Below are 27,202 nucleotides of genomic sequence, written 5' to 3'. Positions count from 1 at the left end.
ATACTTGCTTGTAATGAGCGCACTGAGAAAGTCAGCCAAAGCTCTAGCAGGAACCTGCCTGGGAGAGTCCCCAGGGCGCCCTGGTCCACCAGGAGATGCTCTTGCCCATTCCTCTCATCAAACAAGGGCAGTTTTGCAAGAGCCTGTAAGGGAAATCATCCTGCATCCACCTTCCAGTCCTGACTTAGCTCCTTCTGACTTTTGTTTCCTAACCTTAAAAAATCCTTAAGGGCTCCACCATTCTCCAGTTAACCTTGTAAAACAGACTGCACTGACTCGGTGAAGTTCCCCAGATCTTCCATTCTTTAGGGATGGACTAACTGGGTGATAACATCACTTACAAAAGGGTCTTGAATTTGCTGAATCTTATATTGAGAAATAAAAGGTTTTATCATTTGTTTCTACTTTTTCATTCCATTTCCCATGAACATTTTGAAATTCTCTCAATTTCACAAGTCCATCAGAGATCCTAGGTGTTCATGATTCTCACAGTGAAACTGTTAGAAGGAACCACCAATAACTGCACGTGCCGAAGGACGGTGCAGCAGCACCGCGCTCACCTGAAGTTCTTGTTGCAGCTGCTTGATTTCCATAATTTCCAGGTCACACTGTTTATCCAGAACTTCCAGCTCAGTCTTTTGAGTTTGCTTTCTGAGCCGGACGTCTTGAAGTCTACCTGAGATCTGCTGATGTTTGCCATTCTACAGGAAAATCAAATACAAATAAGGAACTGTGAAATACTAATAGGAAGTGTTTCTACCAGGACAATAATATTTTTATTGGTCAAATTTTTAAATGCCATTTATCATTCATGAGTCTGAAAAATGTCTAAAACTAAAGAGAAGTGCTGGCACAGTGGGTTAAACTGCCACTTGTTATGCCAGTATTCCATATGGACACCAGTTTGAGTATTGGTTCCAATCCAGCTCCCTATTAATATAGCACCTGGGAAAGCAGCAGAAGATGGCCCAAGTGGGTCCTCCCATCCATGTGGGAGACCAGGATAAAGTTCCAGGCTCCTGGCTTCGGGTTGGCCCAGCCCAGGCCATTGTGACCATTTGAGGAGGAAACCAGAAGATGGAGGATATCCCCCTTTCTCTTTTTCTCTTTCTCTCCAATTCTGCCTTTCAAATAAATAAATGAATCTTTGAAAATAAATTAATAAATAAAACTAAATAGAATATATTTTACAGCTGTATCTGTTAACAGTTTGTAGGAACCATATCATCCTCAGAAGAGTGCATATGTTAAGATGGAAATGCTAATTACCCTGATCTGATCATTATACATGGTGTACATGTACAAATTATCACTGTACCCCATAAATATATATACTTATTATGTGCCAATTAAACTTTTAAAAAGAAAGAAAACAAGAAAATGAGAAAACACAAATGTAACAATCAACTTTTTTGTGAACTCAGCATTTGAGCATTAATTTATAAAATTCACATCCAAGGCAATCTCAAAGATAAAAAGGAAGAACAGATGTTTGCATCTGACATTTAGCATAACCTTCTCTGCATTTCAATTTCCACCCTCATGTTGCCATCTAAGTTCCTCTTTTTTGGCAACAATTCTCTTCCCCTATACTACTATTCCTTTCCTTAAGTAAGGAGTACCTTTCTTCTGAGAGTAGAAAAAAGGAAAAGAAACAGACCATACATTCTCAATGGGGCCTAAGAAGAAGGGTGAGGTGGAGTTTTATGGGCTGAATAGAGTCCCTCCCCAAATTTGTATGTTGAAGTCTTAAGCCCTAATACCTCAGAATGTGACTATTTTTGGGGAGAGGACCTTTATAAAGGAAACTAAGGACACATGAGGTCGCTTAGGAGGGCCCCAATCCTATCTGACTGAGGTCCTTATCAGAGGAACTCTAAGATGCACACAGAAACACCCCAGAGACACGGGAGAAAAGATCTCGTCCTGACACAGCAGTACTGTGGCACTGCAAGCCATGGGACAGGCTTCGCAAGAAACCAAACCTGCAGACACCCTGATCTGAGACTTCTAAGCTTCCAGGATGTGAGAAAACAAAATTCTGTCTTCTATGCTGCCCAGCCTGTCGTGATCGGTTACAGCAGCCCTAACAAACTAATACTGTGCAGTGAGGAGAATGAGAGCTCTGGCTCAAGATCTCTGGTGATGAAAAGTTTTACTGAACAATACGTTTTATATTTGAAAAACACATGCTAGGAAGGAGTATACTGTGCCATATTATTTCATTATTACCACATTATCTGAGACATGCCTAAGTATAGGATCTGGACTACTCCAGACTCTAAATGTCAACGTGTATTACTGTGCTTGGAGCATTATCCAAGTTTTTGAGGGAAAAACAGTCAAAATTAAGGTCTTCTCCCATCATATTTTTAAGGAAAAATACACAGTCAAGATGATAGCTCCAATAAGTATGCAAAGATAACAAAGAAGTTAAAGTTTTTTAGTTAAAGCTTTGTGGGACCACGGCATGATTAATAACTGTGATATATATTCCTGCCCATTTGAAGGCATAAAATGCTATCTTTCTATCTCTGAAAAGCAGAGAGAGATAAAGCAGACAGGTACTCCCATCCATAGGATCACTCTCCAAATGCCCGGTCAGCAGATGCCTTGCTCCTGAGCACATACACGATCCACCAGCATCTGACCCGAGACCACAGCATGATTCTCAGCACTCTGAGACTGTCCTTTCTCAGTAAACCATGCTTTCTAGCATGTTAAAAAGCACATAGGAGAATATGACTACTTACACTAAAACCTAAGCTACTGATAAGACAGGTTTAAAACACAATTACATGTTTAACTCTAGTGGCATTTAGACAAACTTCACCTAAACTTTAGCCATACCAGTGCTTCCAACTCGAGATGAAGACTCTTCTTTTTAGAGCTGAGCCTGACGATTTCTTCCTGTTCTCTGTTCTTTTGATTGAGAAGCTCCTGTCGACGAATTCGCTCCCATTCTAAACGGCGTTGTCGTTCAAGCTCCTGTTTTGCTGCCTGAAAACAAGAAATTAAAGATAATTTTTAAATTAAAAATCCTGCATCATTCAAAGCCCAATGTGATGACACAGATAAAAGTGAGGCCTGTTTAGGACTTAGTGTGCTGTATCACACCTCAGGGTCTCTGGGCAAATCTAGCTTTATCAACAGAGCTAACCTGAAGACTTCCACGAAAGGGGCTTCATCTGTGAGATGTTTTTAGTGCTTTGCGGGCAAACTTTTTTCTCCCAGTAAGCAAATGGATAACTTAACAAATATAAATGTTAACAGGAAGAATTATACCTTTATTCTGGGAACAGGGAAGGAAAACATTCTAATTGCAATAATTAACTGCCCTGTAACTTACTGTGCTCCATCCCTGGCCCTTTAAAACATAGCCAGGAAACAGGCAGTTGGCCTAAGGGTTAAGCTGCCTGTTAAGATAAATCCCACATCACAATGCCTGTTTTTTTGTTTTTTTTTTTTAAGTTTTAGTTATTTATTTGAAAGGCAGATTTACAGTGATGCAGAGGCAGAGAGAGAGAGAGAGAGAGAGAGGTCTTCCATTCACTGGTTCACGCCCAGATGGCTGCAATAGCTGGAGCTGCGCCAATTCAAAGCCAGGAGCCTGGAGCTTCCTCCTGGTCTCCCACTCAGGTGCAGGGGTCCAAGGACTTGGGCCATCTTCTAGGCCACAGCAGAGAGCTGCATCGAAAGTGGAGCAGCCGGCGCCGCAGCTCACTAGGCTAATCCTCCGCCTTGCAGCGCCGGCACACCGGGTTCTAGTCCCAGTCGGGCTGCTGGATTCTGTCCTGGTTGCCCCTCTTCCAGGCCAGCTCTCTACTGTGGCCCGGGAGTGCAGTGGAGGATGGCCCAAGTGCTTGAGCCCTGCACCCCATGGAAGACCAGGATAAGTACCTGGCTCCTGCCATCATTGGATCAGCGCGGTGCGTCGGCCGCAGCGCGCCGGCCGCGGCAGCCATTGGAGGGTGAACCAACGGCAAAGGAAGACCTTTCTCTCTGTCTCTCTCTCTCACTGTCCACTCTGCCTGTCAAAAAAAAAAAAAAAAAAGAAAGTGGAGCAGCCAGGATTCGAACCAGCGCCCGTATGGGACACCGGCACTGCAAGTGGCAGTTTTTACCACTATGCCACAGCGCTGGCTCCAGTGCCTGGTTTTGAGTCTGCCTTTTGGCTCCAGGCTCCAGCTCCCTGCTAATACAGACTCTGGGGTGCAGGAATAATGGCTCAAGTAATTGGGTCCCTTCCAGCCATGGTGGGAGATCTGGACTGAGTTCCAAGCTCCAGGCTTTGGCTCCAGCCAGGGTGGTAGGGGCACTGCAAACATCTGAGGGAGTGAACCAGCACAAGGGAGTGCTCTCTCCCTCATTCTCTTTCTCAGGCCATCTGTCTTGCTCTTTCTAATGAAGAAATAAAACTTCAGGGGCCAGCACTGTGTTGCAGTGGGTTAAGCTGTCACCGACAATGCCAGCATTCCATATCAGAGTGTTGGTTCAAGTCCTGGCTGCTCCATTTTTGACACCTGGAAAAACAGCCAAAGAAGTATTTTGGCCCTTCCACCCATGTGGAAGACCTGGAAGGAGTTCCTGGCTCCAGGCTTTGGCCTGGTGCAACCCTGACTGTTTTGGCCATTTGGGGAGTGAACCATCAGATGGAACATCTTTTTCTCTGTATCTCCTTCTTGCTGTCATGCTGCCTTTCAAATAAATTTAAGTATTTTATTTATTTGAAAGGCAGAGTTACAGTGATGCAGAGGCAGAAAGAGAGAGAGAGAGGAGCCAGTTCCCCAAGGGACTGCATACAACACTATCCTAGGGACCTACACAAGATCATCCTGCCGATTCTTCTCTGGACCTTCAACTCCTCACTTTCGTCTTCCTCCCTGTCCAATTCCTTGGTCTCTGAATCTGGACACCAGATCTACTTGTGTTTAAAGACCCGCACAGACTGACTCCTTCTGATGGCTGACTAACCTTAGCTCCTCACTCAACTCAGTTTTGTAACCAGTCTGTGATTGAGGTGTCACTGACAGAAAGTTTTTTTTTTTTTTTTTAAGATTTATTTATTTATTGGAAAGGCAGTTACAGAGAGAGAAGGAGGAACAGAAGAGATCTTCTATCTGCTGATTCATCCTAAAATGGGTGCAACAACCAGGGCTGGGGAGACCAAAGCCAGGAGCCAGGAGCTTCATCTGGGTCTCCCAAGTGAGTGGCAGGAGCTCAGGGACTTGGGCCATCTTCTGCTGCCTTCTCAGGAACATTAGCAGGGAGCTGGAATGGAAGTGCAGCAACTGGGACTTGAACTGGTGCCCATTAGGGATGCTGGCGCTGCAAGCGGTGGCTTTACCTACTGTGCCACAGTGCCAGCTCCTGAAGATGCTACTGCTACAACTCAACAGCCCTGAAAAACCTCCTGCATGCAAGCACCCGCCCTCTTCAAGGAAGGAAGACACAGCTTTGCATAGGTAAGTAGGAATGAATTAATGCAGAGGAAAAGGCACATCAAAGATCCAACAATAAACATTTTTAATCCAATGAAATGCAGTCACTTATTAGGCATGAGGAAGTTCTCAGAAAATAAAACAACTTAAAAATAACCTCTCGTCTCTCTATCTCTTTTCTCCTTTCTTCTTCCCGCTGTCTCTCCAGTTCCCTCTGTTTCTCCAGCCGTTTTTCTAATTCGAGTTGCTTCTTCCATTCCTGTTCCTGTAACTCTCTCTGTTTCCGCTCCCACTCTTCCTTTTCTTTCTGGGCTTTCCGTTCTGCCTCCCTTTGTTGCTGCTCCAGCAGGGCCTGGCGTCGCTTCTCCAGTTCCATGTTCCCACGCTCATAGTTGGCTTTCCTCTTGTCCTCAAAAGTAACTGGGTAAGGGTTAGAAAGCAAGCATTCTCACCCATGAGGAACTCAGACCCCAGGACCCGAAATCTGCTTCCAACACACTTGTGCCTTGCGATCATCTGAGTTATATTACTCTTTGGATACTTCTCCTAAGCATAATTTTAACTGAAATATAAATAGGGAAATAGTCCTTTTCAAAAAAAACAAATTCCCAAGTTTTACTATCTCTGCCAGTAAAAATATTGCTCAGTTTTTTTCTCAGAGTTTTCTTTAAGGATAATCAAAGCAATGTGACTACACATTTTTATTTAGATTAATTTTTAATATTTTAAAAATTGTGATTAATTTTTCAATGTTTTAAAGCAGCTACTTTTTCTACCAAATTTTATTTCTAGGCTAAAAATTTTATCACGAAGCTTGCTCTAATGATTCTGCTTAAAGTGGGAAAAACACTTTAACTCCAATATCCATATTCTTCCCAAACATACTCACCACTTCTCTTTTTCCTCCTTATTCTTCTCATTTTGACTATCTTAACTTTATTGATTTCAAAATGGATTAAACAGTTTTCTCATACAGTAAATGAAATATCAGGAATATAAAAATTCTAAACATTTATTTCATTTCAAAATAAAATTTGGGGGCCGGCTCTGCGATGTAGTAGGGTGAGCATTCACCTGCCATACTGGCATTCCATACGGGTGCTGGCCTCCTGTGTAAGCGCTGGTTTGTGTCCCGGCTGCTCCACTTCCAACCCAGCTCTGTGCTGTGGCCTGGGAAAGCAGTGGAGGATGGCCCAAGTCCTTGGGCCCCTGCACCCGCATGGGAGACCTGAAAGAAGTTCCTGGCTCCTGGCTTCGGATCAGCCCAGCTCTGGCAATTGCACCCATTTGGGGAGTGAACCAGCAGATGGAAGACTTTCTGTCTCACCCTCTCTCTGTCTCTACTTCTCATGTAATAAATCAATCTTTAATTCAAAAAAATTTTTTAAGAAAAATAAAATTTGAAAGAGCTCACAATAAATATACAAGTACAAGTTAGTAAATCAGTGCTACCTGGTAATTTCTTCTGAGGTTCCTCCTCTTGCACTTTCTGATATGAAGGCAGAGTTCCATTAATGGAATCAATTTGCTTTCCTCCTCTAAGAAAAGCAAACAACAAACAAATTAAGCAACATGCAACATGGGAATTTCCAGACTAGACTATATGGACTTGTAATGATTACGGCAATGCAATATTTGGAAAATAGTAGGTCCTACAAGTTAAAATGTACAGCAAGCAGTGATGGACATTCAAGTCAGAAAGGTCTGGATTCAAATTATGGTTCAGATAATCGATATTCTTGGGTAGATTTTCCTTAATCTCTTTAGTCATCAGTTCCATTATATAATTTGGCCAAAATACATCTCCTTTAATATGTTTTGCTTCCTTGCATAACTCATTGACTACTAAAATCAAATGGCAGTGCAAATATTTAACTCTCCCCTAAAGCAGGGCACAGCCTCCATAAATCCCAAAGGGAAGTCACATGTGCCAAGTGATCAAAACCAGAGCTCTCCACACTGGGCACTCACCGGAAAGAAGGAGGGACAAGCTCTGGAGGTAAAGTCAGCGGCAGCGGCTGCCCAGCTTTGGCCATGTCAGTGAGGTGCATCGCAAGGATGAACTCTTCAGCTTTTAGCTGTCCATCACCATCAATGTCAGCCAGGGTCCTACAGAAAACGTGAAAATTCACAACTTAAAGTCTATTTGGAGTAAAATATTATTTAAAGAGTTCTATTTTTTATTTTGAAAAGAAGAATGACAGTAAAATTGTTGGATTAACATATTTTAGCAAAACGTAAAGCTATGCAGAAAAGTAAGTTAATTTTTACCCTTAATTATCTAACACAAGAGGGGGAAGAAACTTTGAAATATAAAGGAAACTACACATTATGAGAAGGTAGCTTGTCTTAGTTCACGGTTAATTCACCTATCAAACCATATTTATCTATATATTAACAACGAGGTATCCTCTGATTCCCCATAGAAGGCATTTTATAAATCAAACAAGGTTTTGCTTGTAAAATAATTAAATGTCAAACTCTTAAGGACAACATTTTGCTGAATACATCAAAGTTAGTATTACCTTTTTTTTTTTTTTTTTTTTTTTTTTGACAGGCAGAGTGGACAGTGAGAGAGAGAGACAGAGAGAAAAGTTTTCCTTTGCCGTTGGTTCACCCTCCAATGGCCGCGGCGGCCGGTGCACTGCACTGATCCGATGGCAGGAGCCAGGTACTTATCCTGGTCTCCCATGGGGTGCAGGGCCCAAGCACTTGGGCCATCCTCCACTGCACTCCCTGGCCACAGCAGAGAGCTGGCCTGGAAGAGGGGCAACCGGGACAGAATCCGGCGCCCTGACCGGGACTAGAACCCGGTGTGCCGGCACCGCAGGTGGAGGATTAGCCTAGTGAGCCGCGGCGCCGGCCCAGTATTAACTTTCAAATGTTGCTTTTATGGAGCATCTGTAATTCATCCACTTTGTTTAAAGAAACAACATCTTTCTGAGAATAGAGGATATATAGCTAAAAATCATAATTAATGGACAAACTTACCAAATAGTAGCTAGCTGAGTTTGAGAAAGATTTGACTGAAGAAGAGCATTTCTAGCTTGAAAACCTGATTGAGTGGGAAAAAGAAAAAAATTCTTTAGCCTCTTTAAAGTCATGCAAACCTGAAAAGCTGTACCTACAAAATAACACTGCTGCTGTGCTGGGAACCTGTAACATCAAAGCTTTTTTCAGCATGTGCCAGAAACTAGGCACTCAGGTAGCAATCACAATCCTAGATGGAAGGAGTTGGAACTGCAGAATCAGGGAAACCAAGTGCTCCCACAAGTCCTCCCAGCACGGCGAGAGGAACACGTCACCAGGCACAAAGTATTACAGGTCACGCGCTCAGGCCTTCTTGGACTCCTGGTGTAATCTGAAATACAGCTTTGTTAAGACTGTCTCAGATCTCTCTCTGCTGATTCTTTTGTCTCTACTCTTCCTCTTCTAAATGATAAGCAAATGCTGTCACATTTGCAAAGACCAGTCCTAGACACGCCTTCCTCTCTGTACATTAGGATAATTTCTATGGGTTTAACAGCACCAAGAGCCTGATGACCCCCAAATGTACAACCCTAACCCAAGCTTCTCTGAGTTTACACTTCTCTATGCAACCAAAAATATCCACATATGCATTTCAAAGGTATCTCCAGCCAATTATGTATAAAGCTTCTCTGGATTTCCACCTATGGTCCCTCTTCCTGATTTCACCCCAAACCTTCTCGTCAGTCTTCCCTTCTACAGATGGCATCACTGTCTGCCCTGTGGCTTAAATTAGAAATCTGAAAGTTACTCTTGATCTTTGCCTCTCCTATACCCCATTATCCAGGCCTACAATCCTATGGCACTGCACATCTGGGTTCTTTTTACCCTGGCAGTCCCAGTTTAATGTCATCTTTTCAGGAAGGTCCTCCCTGCCTCCAACCCCCACCATCAAATACATTTCCTGTTTCTTTCATTTCTCATATCACAATTTGTAAGGCAACATTTGTTCATTGACCTGTTTATTATTTGATTCCCCTGTTGTGCCAGTTAAGTTCTAGGAAGACAAAAACCTAGACTGCTTCATTTAATAATGCATACCTAAGGCCTAGTAATAGCTGATTAATAAGTTTTTGTTAAAGTAATGAATTAGGTTGGAATCCAATGTACTCTTCTATCTATGGTGCCATGTGATATCATCGGATAATAATGGCTAACATGTATAGAAAACTGTTCAACTTCTTTTCTTTCCCTTAGTGTTTCAACATGTTTTTGTAACAGACTTCATGATCTGGAATGTCAGATCATGCAGAAAGCCAGGAATACATTTCAGAACAGGAAATCTTGCCTGCTTCATAGGAGCATGCACTCCAAGTGAGCTGGCCTGTGGATTTTTGGACCATGGATGCAACCACATGGCTTCTCCAGGGATGCTTCCTTGTCAGTAAAGCAGGTGTTGCACTTCTCACTTTCAGGTGATGGAGCCTTGAGTACCAAAAGAGCCCCTATTCTGGGAACAGCCCGAGGCAAAGCCCACCCAAAACAACTGCACCAGCAGGGTATCTGTCAACTCTTTCTCAGCAACAGCTCCTCCTGCAGAGCTAACCAATCACAGCCGATCTGATCAATCCAGGGAGCTCTGAAAACAGAGGATCTGATCATCAAAGCTGCCATGGGGTACAACATGCAGCAGAATGCTTCTATCTTAGGAACTGTAATCTTTTTCATTCCATTTTTTGATCTGGCCATTTAATAGAAAAACACTGGAAATGGTTCACAGCTTCACTCAACTAATTACTCCTCAGATTTAATGTAAAAAGTGAGACTGAAGGAGGTATTTGTGTTGAAAGGAGTATTTCTTCTAATAAAGAGAAATGAAACAACATTTCAAACCTGAGGGAAAGTTCAGTAACTAATATTTCAGCTCCTGGACAAACAGAACTTAGAGAAGATCCTTTAGCATTAGGCAACAGAGCAAGCAGGAGAAAGAAGAGAGTAAATGCAAATGGTTAAACGAGTATTGGCAGTGGGCTTTGTGTGTTCAGGCAAAGTTGGAAAAATACAAAGGGCCCCAGAGAGCCAGCAGCACATGTTTACTGAAGAAAATTCACTTGAACATGTAACCCTCGGGATAGCCTCTATCCTCTGTCTAGCATGCCAGTTCCTCTAAGGTCTACTTATCCTCTAAGGTTCTCCTCAAACATCATCTTCTGTGAGACCCTGTTCCTCAGAGCTAGTCGTCTTCTCATCTGTATTAATTAGCACTGTGAACCACTGGTCCAGTACCGTGATTATGTGAGCTATACCATGTGCTCGCAAAGGTATGGACCATGTCTTTCTCCTCTGTATTCCAGTGCCTAAGAGCATTCAGAAGATATACGACTTGGCAGGAGCTGAGCCAATGAATCAATCTAAATAAAGAGTGTGGGATTAGGGGAAGAGAAAGAGAGATGCAAAGAGAAGAAAATTAGATCACTAACTGCTACATTCTTTGAGACATAAACGTGTAAGTCCAGGTTAGCCCCACTCTCACCTACTTGGGGCTCATGCTCAGTTTTAGAACACCAGCAATAACTACCTTTTTCTTTTTTTTAAGTTTTTATTTTATTTATTTGGAAGATAGAGTTACAAAGAGAGAAGGAAAGAGAGAGAGAGACATCTTTCATCTGATCACTCTCCAGATGGTCACTCTCCAGATGGCCATAATGGCTGGAGCTGGGCCAAGCTAAAGCTAGGAGCCAGGAGCTTCCTCCAGGTCTCCTATGTGGGTACAGGGGCCCAAGCACTTGGGTCGTCCTCCGCTCCTTGCCCAGGTGCATTAGCAAGGAGCTGGATTGGAAGTGGAGTAGCCAGAACTAGAACCGGCACCCATATGGGAAATTGGTGCTGCAGATGGCAGCTTAACTTGCCTATGTCACAGCACCAGCCCCAGCAACTACCACTGCCAGTAAAACGAACACACAGTGCAAAACACCGCTGATGGTAATACACTTGTCAACTCAGACATGTAAAAAGAAGAGGTTTAACAGTATAGTATATGCATATAATTTAATAAAACTACAGGAAATCCTGGTTATGTAATATTAGGAACATAAAATATAGTGCATATGTAAGTTCTGAAGTAAATAAAACAGCCCCCGAGAACCTTCCACACACTTTAAGAACTAGGTCATCATTAAACACCTTTAAGCTATCTTGTTCCTTGACTTTTCTTCTGTGCTCCTCTGTAGGAGGTAGTGCATTACATAATTATGTATCTTAAAGAAAAGAGAGTAGATTTTTCTTTGTCTAATCAATTCCAAAAGTTTAGTGTGCTCTTGCCCCACTGCAGAGCTGGTGACCCCGTACTCCTAGTTCATAGACTGCTTTCCATCTTCAGTCATGCAATGTACTTTGTGCACTTAGAATTTCTTCTCTGTCATCTTCAAAATGTCACCATCTTCAATCAGTATCTGTTCAAATCCTACCTCCTGCTTTCATAAGCATAAACGTTCCCTTCCTGTAAGATGTGCCATACAATCATGTCAGCATTAATACCTCTCATTCTATGTTCCCTGATACTTTAAAAGCAACATTATTTTCAAACACTGTTTTACTTTGTCCTAAATAATAATTTCTTGCTGAGTGATGAGGGAGGACAGGAATTAAGAGGTGAGAACTCTTCTTGCCTGTTACCCTCAGTTTACATTCCAATCTTCACTATCCTCACTTAGTAAAGCTTGGACACTGTTCTAGCCTGGACTCCAATGTCCTACAGGCATCCATCTGGGCTAGAGCAGTTGAGGTTTTAGTAAATGCAGGCCCAACCAGGAGGATTCAGGAGCAAAGCAAGCTGAAGCTAGGTTCCACACATTCACCCTTGTGACTTGAAGTTCTCTGTTAATTGTAAAGTTAGAAGACAAGGTCTGATCATCTCTGGGGACAGGTCTTTTCTAAACACTTGAATGTGCGCCTGTATGCTCAACTTGACTGTAGGAGCTCTGAAGCAAGCAATCAAGTTGAATCCATCTTTAAATTCCTACACAACTCAGAGCAGTTAGCAAATACCTACTAAATTTTGGGGATGTTAAAACTTTGGGTTAGCTACAAAGCACAAATTCATAAAGTTCTTCAATGGAAGTCCATATAAAAGGCTCTGGTTGTCCCGCAGTCTTAAGAGCTGTATGTGCTTACCTGAGAGGTATCCACTCATGCTTTTATCAAGACTATTAAATTTCTGCCGATATTTTAATCTTGAAGGCTGAGGAACTGCCCACTCTGAGGTCCCAGTCTTGGGCGAGTTCCCTGAGAGTGATGCGGTTGAGGAGGTTGAGCTACGATGAAATGTATTTAAAATTTCTGTTACTAAATAAAATACATTTAATTAAACTTTATAAGGCAAAGATACCAAAAATCATATTTTATAAAATATTGTAATTTATTTCATATTTTATATTTTTAAAACATTTAAATTTAAGCAATTAATTATTCTTAGTAAAACAAGTAATAGCTAAAGCCTAGAACTCCATAGGACTACCATATAGCAGGAATCTATTTAGTGCCAGGCCCTGTACACAGTTACTATTTCTAACCCTCTCAACAAACTAAAAAGACATTATTCTCCCTCTTTTAGAAGGGTAAGCTGTGCCTCAGTGATGTTGAGAAGAAACAAAGTCACGGTGTCAGTGAGTGCTCATCTGGATACAAATGCTTTTTATCTGGGTCAGAGAGAATTCTTTGTACACAGCTTTGAAGAGTATAGTAACATGACTTGTAAGACGTAAAGAACAATGATTTGATGCTTTCAAAAATTTACCCAGACAATCAGATTTTTCTCAAAAAGAAAATTAATAATGTACAATGATTATGATACATTTTAGGAAATGTAAATACATTTTTAGAAGGAAAATTACCTGACACTGGGCCAAAAAAAATGACTAATTAAAATAAAGTAGGATTATTTTGTTTACATAAACTTTTTTCTAAAGTAAAATACCACTGACATTCAATTATAAAAATTTAAAATTTATTTTATGTGAGTTTTAAGTAGTGAGTTTATTTAAGTACTTATATTTGGCCTTTATAAAGTAAAAGCTGGATAAGCTCAAAGCTTACGACTCCTTATTGAAGCATACATTGCTGTGTTAAATGCTCATACCTGCTGGATCCTAAGTCAATCAGAGACTGGGCCTTCTGTATGGTAGCACCACCAAATCCTCCCATCATCAGACTGTAAGATGATGTATGAGGCAATGCTAAAAACAAAAACAAAAACAGAAAAAGAAAGAACCAGGAAAAGGTTCACACTAAACAATATTGAAAGTACAAAGGAAATGTGTATCTCTTTGGATACAAATATAAAAGTGTCTTCTTTTCACATGAAACACTGAGTCAGTAGACACAAAGTACTTACTTGAGGATGAATAAGGAATGGATAAAGGCTGAATGAGGCTAGGGGTTCCATTTGGTAATGACGATGTGCTAACGGAAGGCACTAGGGGAGCAGGCATTATTAGAGGAGGAAGGCTGGTCCCTGGAGTCGCAGAGGACAAGGTAGCCATGGGTGCAACTGGAGGCAATGACTGAGGAATGGACAGATTGGGCATGCTTCCCATCCCTAAGGACAAAAGAAAACATATTTCCTCATGCTCGTCAATTAATTATTAAACACACACCCAAACCCAAGTTTATAGGATATTGAGCAGACTCAATGTTTATAGAACATCATGGACAAACTATCCTTAAAAAGTCACTAATGCAGCATTGACCCAGCAGTGCGGGAGGTAAACAGCTGCTTTTAATACTGATATTCTAACCTGTATGAACTAAGAAAAGAAGTCAAGGAGTTAAAGATTCTCTTCTCTCTTCAGGAAAAAACTAAGCAGCCTTTTTCAATTAAATATTAGTATCCTCAAAGGGAGAAGGTATTACCTGGCCAAATGTGAGGTTTTGTACAAGGTTAATAAATGCAGTGCTGCTAAGTTATCTGACTAACATGCACACACACTCTCCAAATAAACAAACACAAAAGGTTTTAATGAGTATTTTGGAGGCCCGTTCAAGCATATTAATTATTTCCAAGAAAGCATGCCAAACAGTTCACTTTTCTTGTACATAACATATCTTTGAACATAAAAACATTTCTTTAAAGGAACAAAGTGGTGACTTTCATTCCTTTATTAACTGCAGAATACCATGTACAATATGAACATAAGATCAAACAATAATTTGGTATTTATCTCTAGAGTTCATTCATTGCAATGGTGAAAGAATTTTGAGTCATAAAAATCTAGCATCTGGAGTGAAAGAACATGTTTCATATATATAGAGATATCATTTAAAATGAGTGCCTCTTGCATGTAATTATGTGAATTGACTAATCAAAACAGAAAATGCATCAGCTGGTTATCCATGAGGAATATGAAAATTGATTAGTATATAGTCTGCAATGTTGGGCCCTAAACTTAGCTGGCCAATTAACCTTTAAATTAAAGAAATCTCTATTTACGCATAATTTTAAATTACTCCCAAATGAAACCATTTCAAGTGAGTTTAAATTTTTTTAATTTTTTCTATGTTACTCACAAAAAACTAATAGTGCAAGGTTTTTTCCATAAGTGGAAAATAGGATTAAACAGTAGATTTATTCAGGCACAACAAATTTTAATTCAATCACAAATTTTCCATGACATGCATTTTATATGAACTTTTTGGAGACTCCACATATTCAGAGATTTCAAAATCTTTTATAGCATGGGGTAAGCATTTGGCCTACTGGTTAAGATGTCACTATGGATGCCTGTATCCCATATTGGAATATCTGGGAGGGAGTCCTGGATCCATTCCAGATTCCAGCTTCCTGCTGGTGTGTACCCTGAGAGGCAGTAAGGGATGGCTCAAGTAGTTGGGTACTGGCCCTCCACATGGGACACCTGCATTATGTTCCCAGCTCCTTATTCCAATCTCAGCTCAGCCCGCACCACTGTGGGCAACTGGAGACTTAACCAGTGGATGAACATTCTCTCTGTCTCAGTGTCTCTCAGATAAATGATAAAACACATAAATAAAAAACTTTTAAAGTTCATTGCTTTTGAACTCAAAAAATTAGCTCTATATAAAAATTTTTACACTTAAACAAACTTATCTTTTATTCTGTTTATTTATTTGAAAGGAAGAGAGATATAGAAAGACAAAGCTCCCACCTGACAGTTTACTACCCTACTGCCCACAACGAAGCCAGGAGCCAGGAACTCAATGCAAGTCTCTCACACAGATGGTCGAATCCTGATGACTTAAACCATCACTACTGCCTCCCAGGGCCTGCATTTACAGGAAGCTGGAATCAGGGGCTGGAGTCAGGTATCGAACTCAGATACTCTGAGGTGAGGGCATCTTAACCACCAAGCCAAATGCATTCCCCTAAAATGATCATTTTACTACATTTCTCCACAAACTTTGTAAAGTACCTTTGTATTTAGGACTGGCTATAACTAGGGGGACTATATAACTTATAACTCAATTGGGAGTTGTGGAAGATGACACAAACTGGACCTGATGTCGAGGGAAGAGGCATGAACCAGAACTGTGCCTGGAAATCCGGAACACACAACACCCTAGCTAAGACAACATTAAGTATCTCAGGGCGCTGGCATTGTGGCGCAGCAGGCTGTGATGCTGGCATCCAAGATGAGCACTGGTTCAAGTCCCGGCTGCTCCACTTCTGACCCAGCTCTCTGCTATGGCCTGGGAAAGCAGAGGAGGATGGCCCAAGTTCTTGGGCCCCTGTACCTACATGGGAGATCCAGAAGAAACTCCTGGCTCCTGGCTTCGAATTGACTCAGCTCCAGCCATTGCAGCCATTTGGGGAGGGAACTAGCAGATAGACAATCTCATTCTCTCCCTCTCTCTAAGTAACTCTGACTTTCAAATAAATATATAAATAACATTTTTATAAAATACTATCTCAGGGGGCTGGTGCTGTGGTGCAGCAGATCATATGGGCACCAGTTCTAGTCCCAGCTGCTCCACTTCCCATCCAGCTCTGCTATGGCCTGGGAAAGCAATAGAAGATGACCCAAGTCCTTGGGCCCCTGTACCCACATGGGAGACCCTGAAGAAGCTCCTGACTCCTGGCTTTGGATCAGCACAGCTCCAGCCATTGCGGCCAATTGGGGAGTGAACCATCAGATGGAAGAACTCTCTCTCTCTCTTTCTCTGTAACTCTGACTTTCAAATAAATAAATCTTTAAAAAAAAAATACTATCTTAGACATGAAAATTTACTTAGAGTCTGGGGACTGTCATTTTGTGCTGACAAGCCCTCTTCTAATCCCCAAATATTATGCATAGAAATGAAGTTTAACTATCAAATAAAGGAATTAAATTGATAAACACATACCAAAACGAGCAGAAATTAAAGGAGAGAACATTGGAGGTTGTTTCATAATAGGAGGGAGAACCACGGGCAACTGTTGGCCTTGAAGCTTCAGTTTGATGAGTTTCATGGCTATGGAGAACTCCTGCTGATCCATCTTCCCATCCTTGTTCAGATCTGATAAAGCCCTAAAAGAACAAGAGGTGGGTAGATTGGTATTTGGAATTGTTATGAGAAAATTAACATTACTTTTGAGGTTGACAATCACAGAGCATTTACACGATGTCATCTAATAAACTCTGCCTGTCTATATAGAACCTAGACAATTCTGTGCTGAATTCTACCAGTGTAGATAGAAAGAACTTATTTAAGAGTATAAGAATCCTAACTTTATTTTACTCATTTGTTCAAATAGTACTGAATGCCTGCTATGTGCCTGGCTCTTGGCCAGGCATGGGGATATTCCAAGTGGGAAGAAAAATGAGGTAAGGTTTGGTATTAATTGTACAAACATGAAAAAACAAAATCTCAGGTATTACAGAGAATAATGTCTGTAAAGCAGTTACAAGGGAAGGGAGGGCTAATTTTAGATTTATAGATAATAATAGAAATGCAACAAAATAACAGAAAGAAGATTTTGAGACCCTGCCAAATTATAAAGAAATGTTTCTCAGTGATATTGTATATATCTTCTTCCCAAAATTGTCCTATAGAATAAAACTCCAATGATTTTTCACAATTAGCTCAATAGAATTTATCTTCCAAAAACAGAAGAAATATTCTTATTTAGCAACAAGAGCATAACTAAAAACAATTCTGTTAATGTTGAATTATAAAAAATCAACAGACTATCAGAACTTTTAAAAAGAAAACACTTTACCATATTTCAGCTAAAACAGGAGCTGGCAGACCTGACTGTAAGAAAAAAGTACGGGCTTGATCACCTGAGGAAACAGAAACAAAAACCAAGCAGCACATTAGTAGATGGAATTATTCCAATGCCTCTGAATAATGATAATTTTAATTCTAATCATTAAAGAATAAACAGATACAATCATTTACATTACTTTAATAGAAGGCAGATTTTTTTAAAGTTTTTTTAAAATTTATTTGAAAGGCAGAATTAGAGAGAGAGACAGAAAGAGAGAGATCCTCCATCTGCTGGTTCACTCCCCAAAAGGCCACAATGGCTGGAGCTGCACCCATCCAAAGCCATGAGCCAGGAGCTTCTTCCCAGTCTCAAACGTGGGTACAGGGCCCAAGAACTTGGGCCATCTTCCACTGTTTTCCCAACCACATTAGCAAGGAGCTGGATAGGAAATGGAGCATCCAGGACTTGAACCAGCACCTGTATGGGATGCTGGCATCGCAAGTGGCAGCTTTACCCACTATGTCACACCGGCCCTAAACAATTATTTTTAAGATTTTATTTATTTATTTATTTGAGAGGTAGAGTTACAAACAGCGAGAGGGAGAGACAAAGAGAAAGATCTTCCTTCTGCTGGTTCACTCCCCAAATGACTGCAACAGCTGGAGCAGTGCCAATCCAAAGCCAAGAGCCAGGAACTTCTTCTGTGTCTCCCACATGGGTCCAAGGGCCCAAGCACTTGGGCCAACTTCTACTGCTTTCCCAGGCCATAGCAGAAAGCTGGATTGGAAGAGGAGCAGCCAGGACATAAACCAGTACCCATACGAGATGCCAGCACGGCAAGCAGAGGATTAACCTACTGCGCCACAGCATCAGCCCCTGACAATGTTTTAAAACAACAAAAGTCACATCTGAAGTTATATTACACACAAATCAGTGATAGAAGAATATTTTATTCAGCTGAATTTTCTCACAGTTGAGAAATCTTACTTGACAATATTCTATTTAATAAAACTTATCATTAAAAATACTATGCTATAATAGAGTTCTATGTACATACATCAGGAAAGACCTGGCTGTTGCAGTCATTTGGGGAATGAACTAGCATAGCAAACAGAAGATCTCTTTCTCTTCCTCCCTCTCCCTCTCCCTCTCTCCCTCTCTCCCTCTCCCACCATGGGTTTCTTCACATTCCTACATGGCCTGCTGTGTATGCCAAGAATGCAACACCCCAATTTTCCTCTGCCTGGATCATTTTTCAGAATTGGGCTTGCAGTGAGCAATCTTGAGGAATTATACAATGTTATCCAATGGGACAAAAAACAAACTTGCTTTACTGACTGGCAGGTTCCCCAAGCTCAGTGTTCCTCTCCTGGAACACAACCATAGCAAGTGTAGTATCCTCTGGGCTCTCTGCATCGTCCTTGTGGTCCAGAGGGAACAAATGAAGCCAAAAGAAACATGCTGATGCTCATGGTGCTGGCTGTGCTATTGGTAACAAAGTCCAGTGTCTCTAACTCGGGAATGTTGGGTCTTCCGCACCCATGAACAGCAAGTAGACTGGTATTAACCTGTAAGCAGTGTCATCAAATCCTGCTATCAGGTAGGGCAGTTATTACAGGAGTACGTAAATAACATAAAACTGTAATGGCTAAGAGGAAGGATTCCAAAGTCAGGCTGAATAGTTTCAAAGACCAAACCAATACTTTATAATCTTAGGCAAGTTATATAACATGTCTGTTTCAAGTTCACCATAGATGTGTGTACACATACACACAAAAAACACACAACAGTACCTACCTCATAGAACTGTTGTAAAGGATAAATAAAATATATTTAGCATAGCACAGGGCATAGTACAAATTTGACGAGTATAGTTGTATTGTATACACAACAGCATATAAAGTACTAAAGTGCCTTAGAGAAAAAAATTTCAAAGACACATCTAAATTTCCTTCCTTTGGCTCTGGTGGTCCTTCAAAACAAGGGCTGGCATCAACAGTAAATGCTTGGTATAGGCTCAGAGACAGAGAGGCTAGCTTTATGAAAATACATTTAAGGGTAAGAATTCTAGATTATTTTCCAGGAAACTGATCTTAGAAATAAATGTAAAACATTCTAGGTATAATGTTAACATGTGAAACTAGACGAACAGAAATTCTTGGCTATCATTTAGTACTCAGAAAAAGATCTTTCTCTATGCCAAACCTAAAACCAATTAAGACAGTTCTAGAAGGCCAGTGTGTGGTGCAGTGGGCTAAGGGGCCACTTGAGATGCTGGCATCGCAATCAGAGTGGGAGTTTGATCCCAACTACCCTGCTTCCCATTGAACGTCCAGCTAAGGTACCTAGGAAGGCACAGAAGATGGCACAAGTCCGTGGTCTCTGCCACCCATATAGGAGACCAGGATGAAGTTCCTGGCTCCTGACTTCAGCCTGGCCCAGACCTGGCTGCTGCAGCCCTTTGGGGAGTGAACTAGAGGACAGAAGATCTCTCTCTCTTCCCCTGTAGTGAACTAGAGGACAGAAGATCTCTCTCTCTTCCCCTGTAGTGAACTAGAGGATAGAAGATCTCTCTCTCTCTTCCCCTGTATTCCCACCCTCCCATCCCTTCCCCTTCTCCCTCTCCCTCTCTGTTTCTCTGCCTTTTGAATTAATCAATCAATCTTTAAAAAGACAGTTCCAGGAAAAATAGAAAGTTACTATTATGTTTGAAGTGTTAGAATTCTGATATGAATTCTATCACTTAACCCACTGAGTTTCAAATTTTCATTTCTGCAAATATTTCAACAACATATTATTTATCTAAAAGTTATCATAAGTAATATATTTACTGCTCAATTTTAGCTTTTATAGGTATCCTCCCTATATATAGAATGATGGGACACAATGGGTAAACAACAAATTTGATGGCAGTCCAATTGAAAGTAATGGGGCCGGCGCCATGGCTCACTTGGCTAATCCTCCGCCTTCGGCGCCAGCATCCCATATGGGTGCCAGGTTCTAGTCCCGGTTGCCCCTCTTCCAGTCCAGCTCTCTGCTGTGGCCTGGGAGGGCAGTGGAGGATGGCCCAGGTGCTTGGGCCCCTGCACCCGCATGGGAGACCAGGAGGAAGCACCTGGCTCCTGGCTTCGGATTGGCACAGCGCCAGCCATGGTGGCCACTTGGGGAGTGAACCAAAGGAGGGAAGACCTTTCTCTCTGTCTCTCTCTCTCTCTCTCTCTGTCTATAACCTTTCAAATAAATTTTTTTAAAAAAAGTAACAAGACATTCTATGAAAAGGAGCATAATTCATAAATAAAACAAAAACTTATCAATACAAACCTGTTATGTAACCTCCTGAAGGTTTGAGGTTGTCAAACTGCTTGTCATGCTTAGTCCGTTCTTCAGAGGTGATAGCCCACATATTTGGCCCTCCTAAAACACAAATGAAAGACAAAGAAATGGTGAGAGTGTGCACAGGACAATGTTCAAAACACGGTTCTGGGAGGTTGCCATTGTGGCACAGAATAAGCTGCCACCTGTGACGCCACCAGGTCAAGTCCCAGGTCCTGGCTGTTCTACTTCACTTTTTTAAAAATATTTATTTATTTATTTTAGAGTCAGAATTATACAGAGAAGCAGAGACCAGGGCGGGGGGCGGTGTGGGGAAGGAGAGGGAGAGAGAGAATTCCATCTGCTGGTTCACTTCCCAGATGGCTACAATGGCCAGGGCTGGGACAGGCAAGAAGCCACGAGTCAGCAATTTCTTCCAGGTCTCCTGTGTGGGCAGCTGGGGCCCAAGCACTTGGGCCATATTCTGTTGCTCTCCCATTACATTAGTAGGGCGCTGGATTGGAAGTAGAGCAGCTGGGACACAAACCAGCGCCCATATGGGATGCTGGCATTGCAGGCAGTAGCTCTACCTGTTTTGCCACAATGCCGGCTTCCAGCTGTTCCACTTGTGATCCAGCTAACGTGTCTGAGAAAGCAGTAGAAGATGGCCCAATTGCTTGGGCCCTTGCCACCCACATGGGAGACCTTGATGAAGCTCCTAGCTCCTGGGTTTGGCCTGGCTCAGTCATGGCCATTGCAATCATCTGGGGGAGTGAACCAGCTGATGGAAGAAGATCTGTTTCCTCTCTATAACCCTGCCTTTGAAATAAACAAATCTTACAAAAAATTCTAGAATGTAAACATGAATCACAAATGTCCATTTAATAATATTTCATACTTGAGTGACACAGAGTGGATCTCTATCATAACCATATACAGTGTAGCCCTAAGGCTTTTCATTATTCACTCATTTAACAACTCAGCATACCATTCACTGGAAATGGGCCACAAGCTTAACACTGGCAATGAAAAGAATAAAACATTATTCTTATCTTCAAGGAATTCACACTCTAGAAGACAACCCTAGCATCTGCAATTTTAGCCTTTGAAGAATCTGAAGCAGAAATGTGTGTGTGTGTGTGTGTGTGAGTGTGTGTGTGTATATATAAATGCTGTGGATGAGACATCAGGAAAGAGTGAGACAGAGCCCTGAAGTTTGGCTTGAATTTTGCCAGATGAAAAGTGTGATCAGAACATTTCACACAAAGAAGGTACAGCACAAGAGGCTGAGGCATGTGCAAGACACTCTAAGTGAACAGAGTAGAATTAACAGCTATGGTACCAGGGGTCGGCGCCCTGGCTCACTAGGTTAATCTTCTGCCTGTGGCGCCGGCCTCACATATGGGTGCCGGTTCTAATCCCGGCTGCTCCTCTTCCAGTCCAGCTCTCTTGTGTGGCCCAGGGAGTACAGTGGAGAGTGGCCCAAGTGTTTGGGCCCTGCACCCGCATGGGAGACCAGGAGGAAGCACCTGGCTCCTGGCTTCGGATCGGCATAGCTCCAGCCATTGCAGCCATTTAGGGGGTCATTTGGGGGGTGAACCATCGGATGGAAGACCTTTTTCTCTGTCTGTCTGTAACTCTGCTTGTCAAATAAATAAATCTTAAAAAAAAAAAAAAAAAAAAAACAGCTAAGGTACCACACCTGTGTGAGAAAGTGGTAAGAAATAGATAGGCTGGAATTAGCAGTAAATGCCATCCTAAAGGGTTTGATCTGATCTTACCTGGGAATTCTGGGGAGTCATCCAAAAATAAGCTTTTAATTTGGAATAATTATATTTACAAAAGAGTTAGAGAGACAGAAGGGGGTTCCTTCACCCAATCTCTGTGTTCACACTACACACATGGTACACTTGTCAAAACAAAGAAAGTAGCATTGACATATCACAACCAGCTACACTAAATCCCTCCACCAGCAGTGGTAGGTGAGACACCTCAGCAAGAGCGCCATGGGTATCAGGGACAGCACGAAGCTCTGCGGTGCTGATTCTACTAACGGGAGTCTCTGGCTAAGGCAAGTGGCCTTTACCCAGAGTTACCTTTTGGGTCCTGAATACCTTCTTCAAGGAGGCCTCCTGACACTCTGGCCTGAGAGCCCCAGGAGGGGTATGGGTCAACTTGAATTCCATACCTAACAAAGATGAGAGGGACTTGAAAAGCCTGGTCTGCTAGATGGAAATGATATATTGAATAACACAGTGAGCCTAGCCCTTACAGCATTTTGATGTCATTTTTCTTTTTTAAAGATTTATTTTATTTATTTGAAAGGCAGAGCTAGAGAGAGAGGGAGAGACAGAGAGAGAGAACGAGGTCTTCCATCCATCAGTTCCCTCCCCAGATGGTTGCAACAGCTGGGGCTGGACTTGGCCAGGTCAAAGCCAGGAGCCAGGAACTCCATCTGGGTGCATGGGCCAAGTACTTGGTCATCTTCCACTGCTTTCTTAGGCACATTAACAGGGAGCCGGATTTAAGCAGAGCAGAAAGGACTCAAACTGGTGCTTAGATGTGGGATGCTAGCATCACAGGTGGCAGCTTAACCCACTGTGCCACACCACCAGTCCTGGCATCTTGGCAGCACCCGCTCTGAGAGGAAACTTTATTCCCACTCCACTGCCTGAAGTAAGGCTATGGGATCTGTGAAGTCCTTGATTCAGAGAAGAAGCTGAAAGCTGATGGTGCCTGCTGGGCTCAGTGGCTGTTCACCTCCAGAGCTAATTATGCTAAATTGAAAGGAGACATCTCTGTTCAGTAGGCAGAACTCAGATTCTGGGGTTGCTGCCAATGGCCCAGCTGTTTGGTTTGCCACTTGGAAAATTACAGGCAGATTAAAGATACCCTCTACGGGGCTGCAAATTGAAAACAAATTTCAAGTACTAATTGACTTATCTGGGTCATTCATGTAGGTTCCCATTGTAAGGGCCCATTCTCTGATTTAGACTGAAATCCAGCTGCTGATCAAGTGTGGCTACGTTTCTGATGCTGAGAACAGCACAGCAGGAGAGACCTGTGATTTCTAGGGGGAGGAGGACGAGGAGCACCGCCCCCTTTGACTCTTGGCAGATTAGAACTCTTCAGGCTATCAGTGGTGGCTCAAACTACTGCCAGTTCCTAATTGCTTTTAAAAAGACTTCATTTTTTAGAGCAATTTTAAATTCACAGAAAAACTGAGGAGACAGAGATTTCCCCACCCCTTCTGCCTCTGCCTATGCAGTCGCCCCCACTACATCATCTTCCTGGTTTGTTGATCACCAGTCGGCCCATGGTGTCCACATATTGTGGCCTTGGAGACTAATCTGTTGTTTTCAGCTTTCTGAACCATAAACAGTCTGACATCAATATACCTTTTATCATAAAAGATGGTCAACAACGGCTGATCATGATTCCACTTCTGTCACCTCCTCCTGCTTCATACACCTTAAAGTAAGATGGCTGACACTGATCATGGCTGTCCTTAGAAGGAGGCCGTCTCAGGGACCACCACTGTGGCACAGCAGGTAAAGCTACCGCCTATGACACTGGCATCCCATATGAGTGCTGATTCGTGCACTGATCACTCCATTTCTGATCCAATTCCCTGCTGATGTCCCTGGGAAGGAGCAATGGCAGATGGCCCAAGTGCCTGGGCCTCTACTTTCCATGTGGGAGACATGGATGAAACTCCTGGCTCCTGGCTTTGGCCTGTCCCAGCCCTGGTTGTCATGCCCACCTTGGGGAGTGGATGGATGATCTCTGTAACTCTGACTTTTAAATAAAATAAAAAAATATTTAATAAAAGATCATCTCAGAGTTGGTGTTGTGGTACAGCAGGAGGTTAAACCACCTATAATACTGGAGCCTGGTTCAAGTCTCAACTGCTCCACTTCCAATCCAGCTCTCTGCTGATGTGCCTCGGAAAGCAGCAGCAGATGACCCAAGTGCTTGGACCCCTGCCACTCATGTGGGAGACCTGGATGGAGTTCCAGGCTCCTGGCTTCAGCCCTGACCACCCCTTACCATTGCAGCCATTTAGGGAATGAACCAGCGGATGGAATATTTTCTGTGTGTGTATGTATGTCCCTCTCTCTGTCAATCTTTCAAGTTAATTTTAAAAATCTTGGGAAAGTAAAAGATCATCTCCTTTCAGTTGCTTCTTGGCTAATAAGTAGAGGGCTAAAGGGTAGGGGAATAGATCTACTGTGAAAATTCAGGATCGTGCCATTACCATTCCTAGACACAAAGCATCTTTCTTTCCTCTAATAACAACTGTAGGTAGGCCTTTTTTGTACACCCCCTAGGTAGGTTTCTCAGTTTTGAATACAGAGGTCTGTAAAAGTAAACTTCTGGTCCCTATTGCATCTAGCCATTCTGGATCACTACAAAATGGTGAAGTTATAGCTACTGAAACGGGACACCATGATTTCATGAGCTAGAAAGCAACAAGCAGGTGCCTGAGGCAGAAACACCTCACACTCTTAGAGGTATGGGATTAGGAGAGACACCAATGGTCTTTTCTTCTTCAGAATTGCTCCTGGGGAGACATCCTATCCAAGGAAAGTGCCCTGGTGTGGCTGTCCTAGCTGCTCAGTCTGCCACCTCCCATCAGATGGATTTGACTACCACTGGCTCTCCACTCCACTGAACTTTACAACAGTCTATCAGAAACAGCAGCACCTCCCCATATTACCTCCAGAAATCTACCCTATGCCCAATCTCAGTAATGAATCAATGCTCCCAGCAACTGGTATATGGACAAACAGAATAGGTCAGACTAACTGCTCTCAGGCAATCCCTAAAAAAAAAAGGACAGACACAATTATTCAAAGACAACTGATAATCCTGTGGCTTACCAGTCATCCAGGAGGTCACATTAGGGGCACTGTCAACCTGTGTCTTCTGATGTAGATCCTAGCTAGAGCCCCAACAGCTGTAAATATTTTCTCTCCAAGCACATCATGTGCATCCTTGAGACCCTACTGAGGGTGGAAGCCAGGCAATAATTTGCCTCCCTCCAAAACTATACTAATATACACAAAGACAATTTCTTTTAAAGAAAAATTACTTATTTATTTGAAAGGCAGAATTAGAGAGAGAGAGAGAGAGAGAGAGAGAGAGAGAAAGAAAGAAATCTTCCATCTGCTGGTTCATTCCTCAAATGGCCACAATGGCTGGAGCTAGGATGATCTGAAGCCAAGGAGCTTCTTCCAGGTCTCCCACATGGGTGCAGGGTCCCAAGCACTTGTGCCGTTTTATGCTGCTTTCCCAGGCACATTACCAGGGAGCTGGGTCAGAAACGGAGCAGCTGGGACTCAACCTGGTGCCCATATGGAATGCTGACACTGCAGGCAGCAGCTTTACCTGCTATGCCACAGCACTGGCCAGACACAGAGACTTTGAAATGTTCACCAAAATACCTCCTCAGTCCTGGAAGGCATTCAGGTCAGCCTCAAACTTACTGCCTAGGGTTGTTATAGAATTATCCTAGATTTTCTCTTTGTAGCCCAAAGTAGAATATGTACAATAAATAATGCAATCTGCTGCACCTGAATTAATGCCACAGGCCAGATAGAAAGGTGGATACCAAATTAAGGAGGAAGTCATTAGCTTTCCAAGACAGTCACTGACGGTTCATGGGATTTGTGTGGCTATGACCCCAGAGACCACAGCTGAGAACACCACATGCTGAGAACCCTCTTCAGTGGCCTACATCAAACGCTGCATGAAACGAGCGAACAAAGTCCCACCTTCTCCTCAGGTTAATGAGAACGGTCAACTGAGTGGCATGCTCTGTCAGAAGCCAAGACAGGAAAGAAACAAGCGATAGAAATTACTGAGAGACAATTCTCCGCAGTCCCTCGTGTTCTGCCTTCGGAGGGGAGGCAATGACAGCTGTCGTCCAGGCTGTCTTTTCAAAGATGCCAGCACTGCGATCACAGGGTTCCCTGAGCTCAGAGCACCTCAGCGCAGGCATCCACCTAGGTCTACCTGTGCTCCGCCCCACTGGGCTGGAGGGGAAGCAATACGAACGTGGAACTCATGCTACCTGCTGCTCTATTCAGTCCTAACGTCTTCTGTTTCTGACCAGGGATTCATGTCTTCTGCCTGGAAATGTCAAACTCCCTAAAATCTTGGCCTCTGTCTTTGTCTTTTGTGTTTATCCTGCTTGGAGTTCTCTGGCCTTCTGTATCGGTGATGTTTTCAATATAGCCACATGCTGCTTAATGAC

At 42.5% G+C, this 27,202-nt stretch overlaps 1 protein-coding gene across 22 annotated transcripts in view; it reads right to left on the bottom strand.

The window, feature by feature from the left end:
* ITSN2 (intersectin 2) overlaps nucleotides 1-27,202 on the bottom strand; it is a 169,815-nt gene that overhangs the window by 93,750 nt on the left and 48,863 nt on the right. For all 22 annotated transcript variants that reach the window (XM_070069353.2, XM_070069357.2, XM_070069350.2 and 19 more), the window contains exons 3-14: nucleotides 20,953-21,045; nucleotides 17,641-17,704; nucleotides 16,785-16,948; nucleotides 13,801-14,004; nucleotides 13,546-13,642; nucleotides 12,582-12,721; nucleotides 8,433-8,496; nucleotides 7,413-7,550; nucleotides 6,894-6,979; nucleotides 5,599-5,861; nucleotides 2,851-3,000; nucleotides 561-701 (exon numbers count right to left, since the gene is read on the bottom strand). In XM_070069353.2, the coding sequence (XP_069925454.2) occupies nucleotides 561-701; nucleotides 2,851-3,000; nucleotides 5,599-5,861; nucleotides 6,894-6,979; nucleotides 7,413-7,550; nucleotides 8,433-8,496; nucleotides 12,582-12,721; nucleotides 13,546-13,642; nucleotides 13,801-14,004; nucleotides 16,785-16,948; nucleotides 17,641-17,704; nucleotides 20,953-21,045 (1,604 nt within the window). The remainder of the gene's footprint in view (nucleotides 1-560; nucleotides 702-2,850; nucleotides 3,001-5,598; nucleotides 5,862-6,893; nucleotides 6,980-7,412; nucleotides 7,551-8,432; nucleotides 8,497-12,581; nucleotides 12,722-13,545; nucleotides 13,643-13,800; nucleotides 14,005-16,784; nucleotides 16,949-17,640; nucleotides 17,705-20,952; nucleotides 21,046-27,202) is intronic.

Source organism: Oryctolagus cuniculus, chromosome 2 (genome assembly GCF_051225735.1).
Source record: "Oryctolagus cuniculus isolate XC-2025 breed Fujian yellow rabbit chromosome 2, ASM5122573v1, whole genome shotgun sequence".
NCBI lineage: Eukaryota > Metazoa > Chordata > Mammalia > Lagomorpha > Leporidae > Oryctolagus > Oryctolagus cuniculus.
Note: the sequence above shows the minus strand (reverse complement) of the source record. Positions and strands in the feature narration are given on the sequence as shown.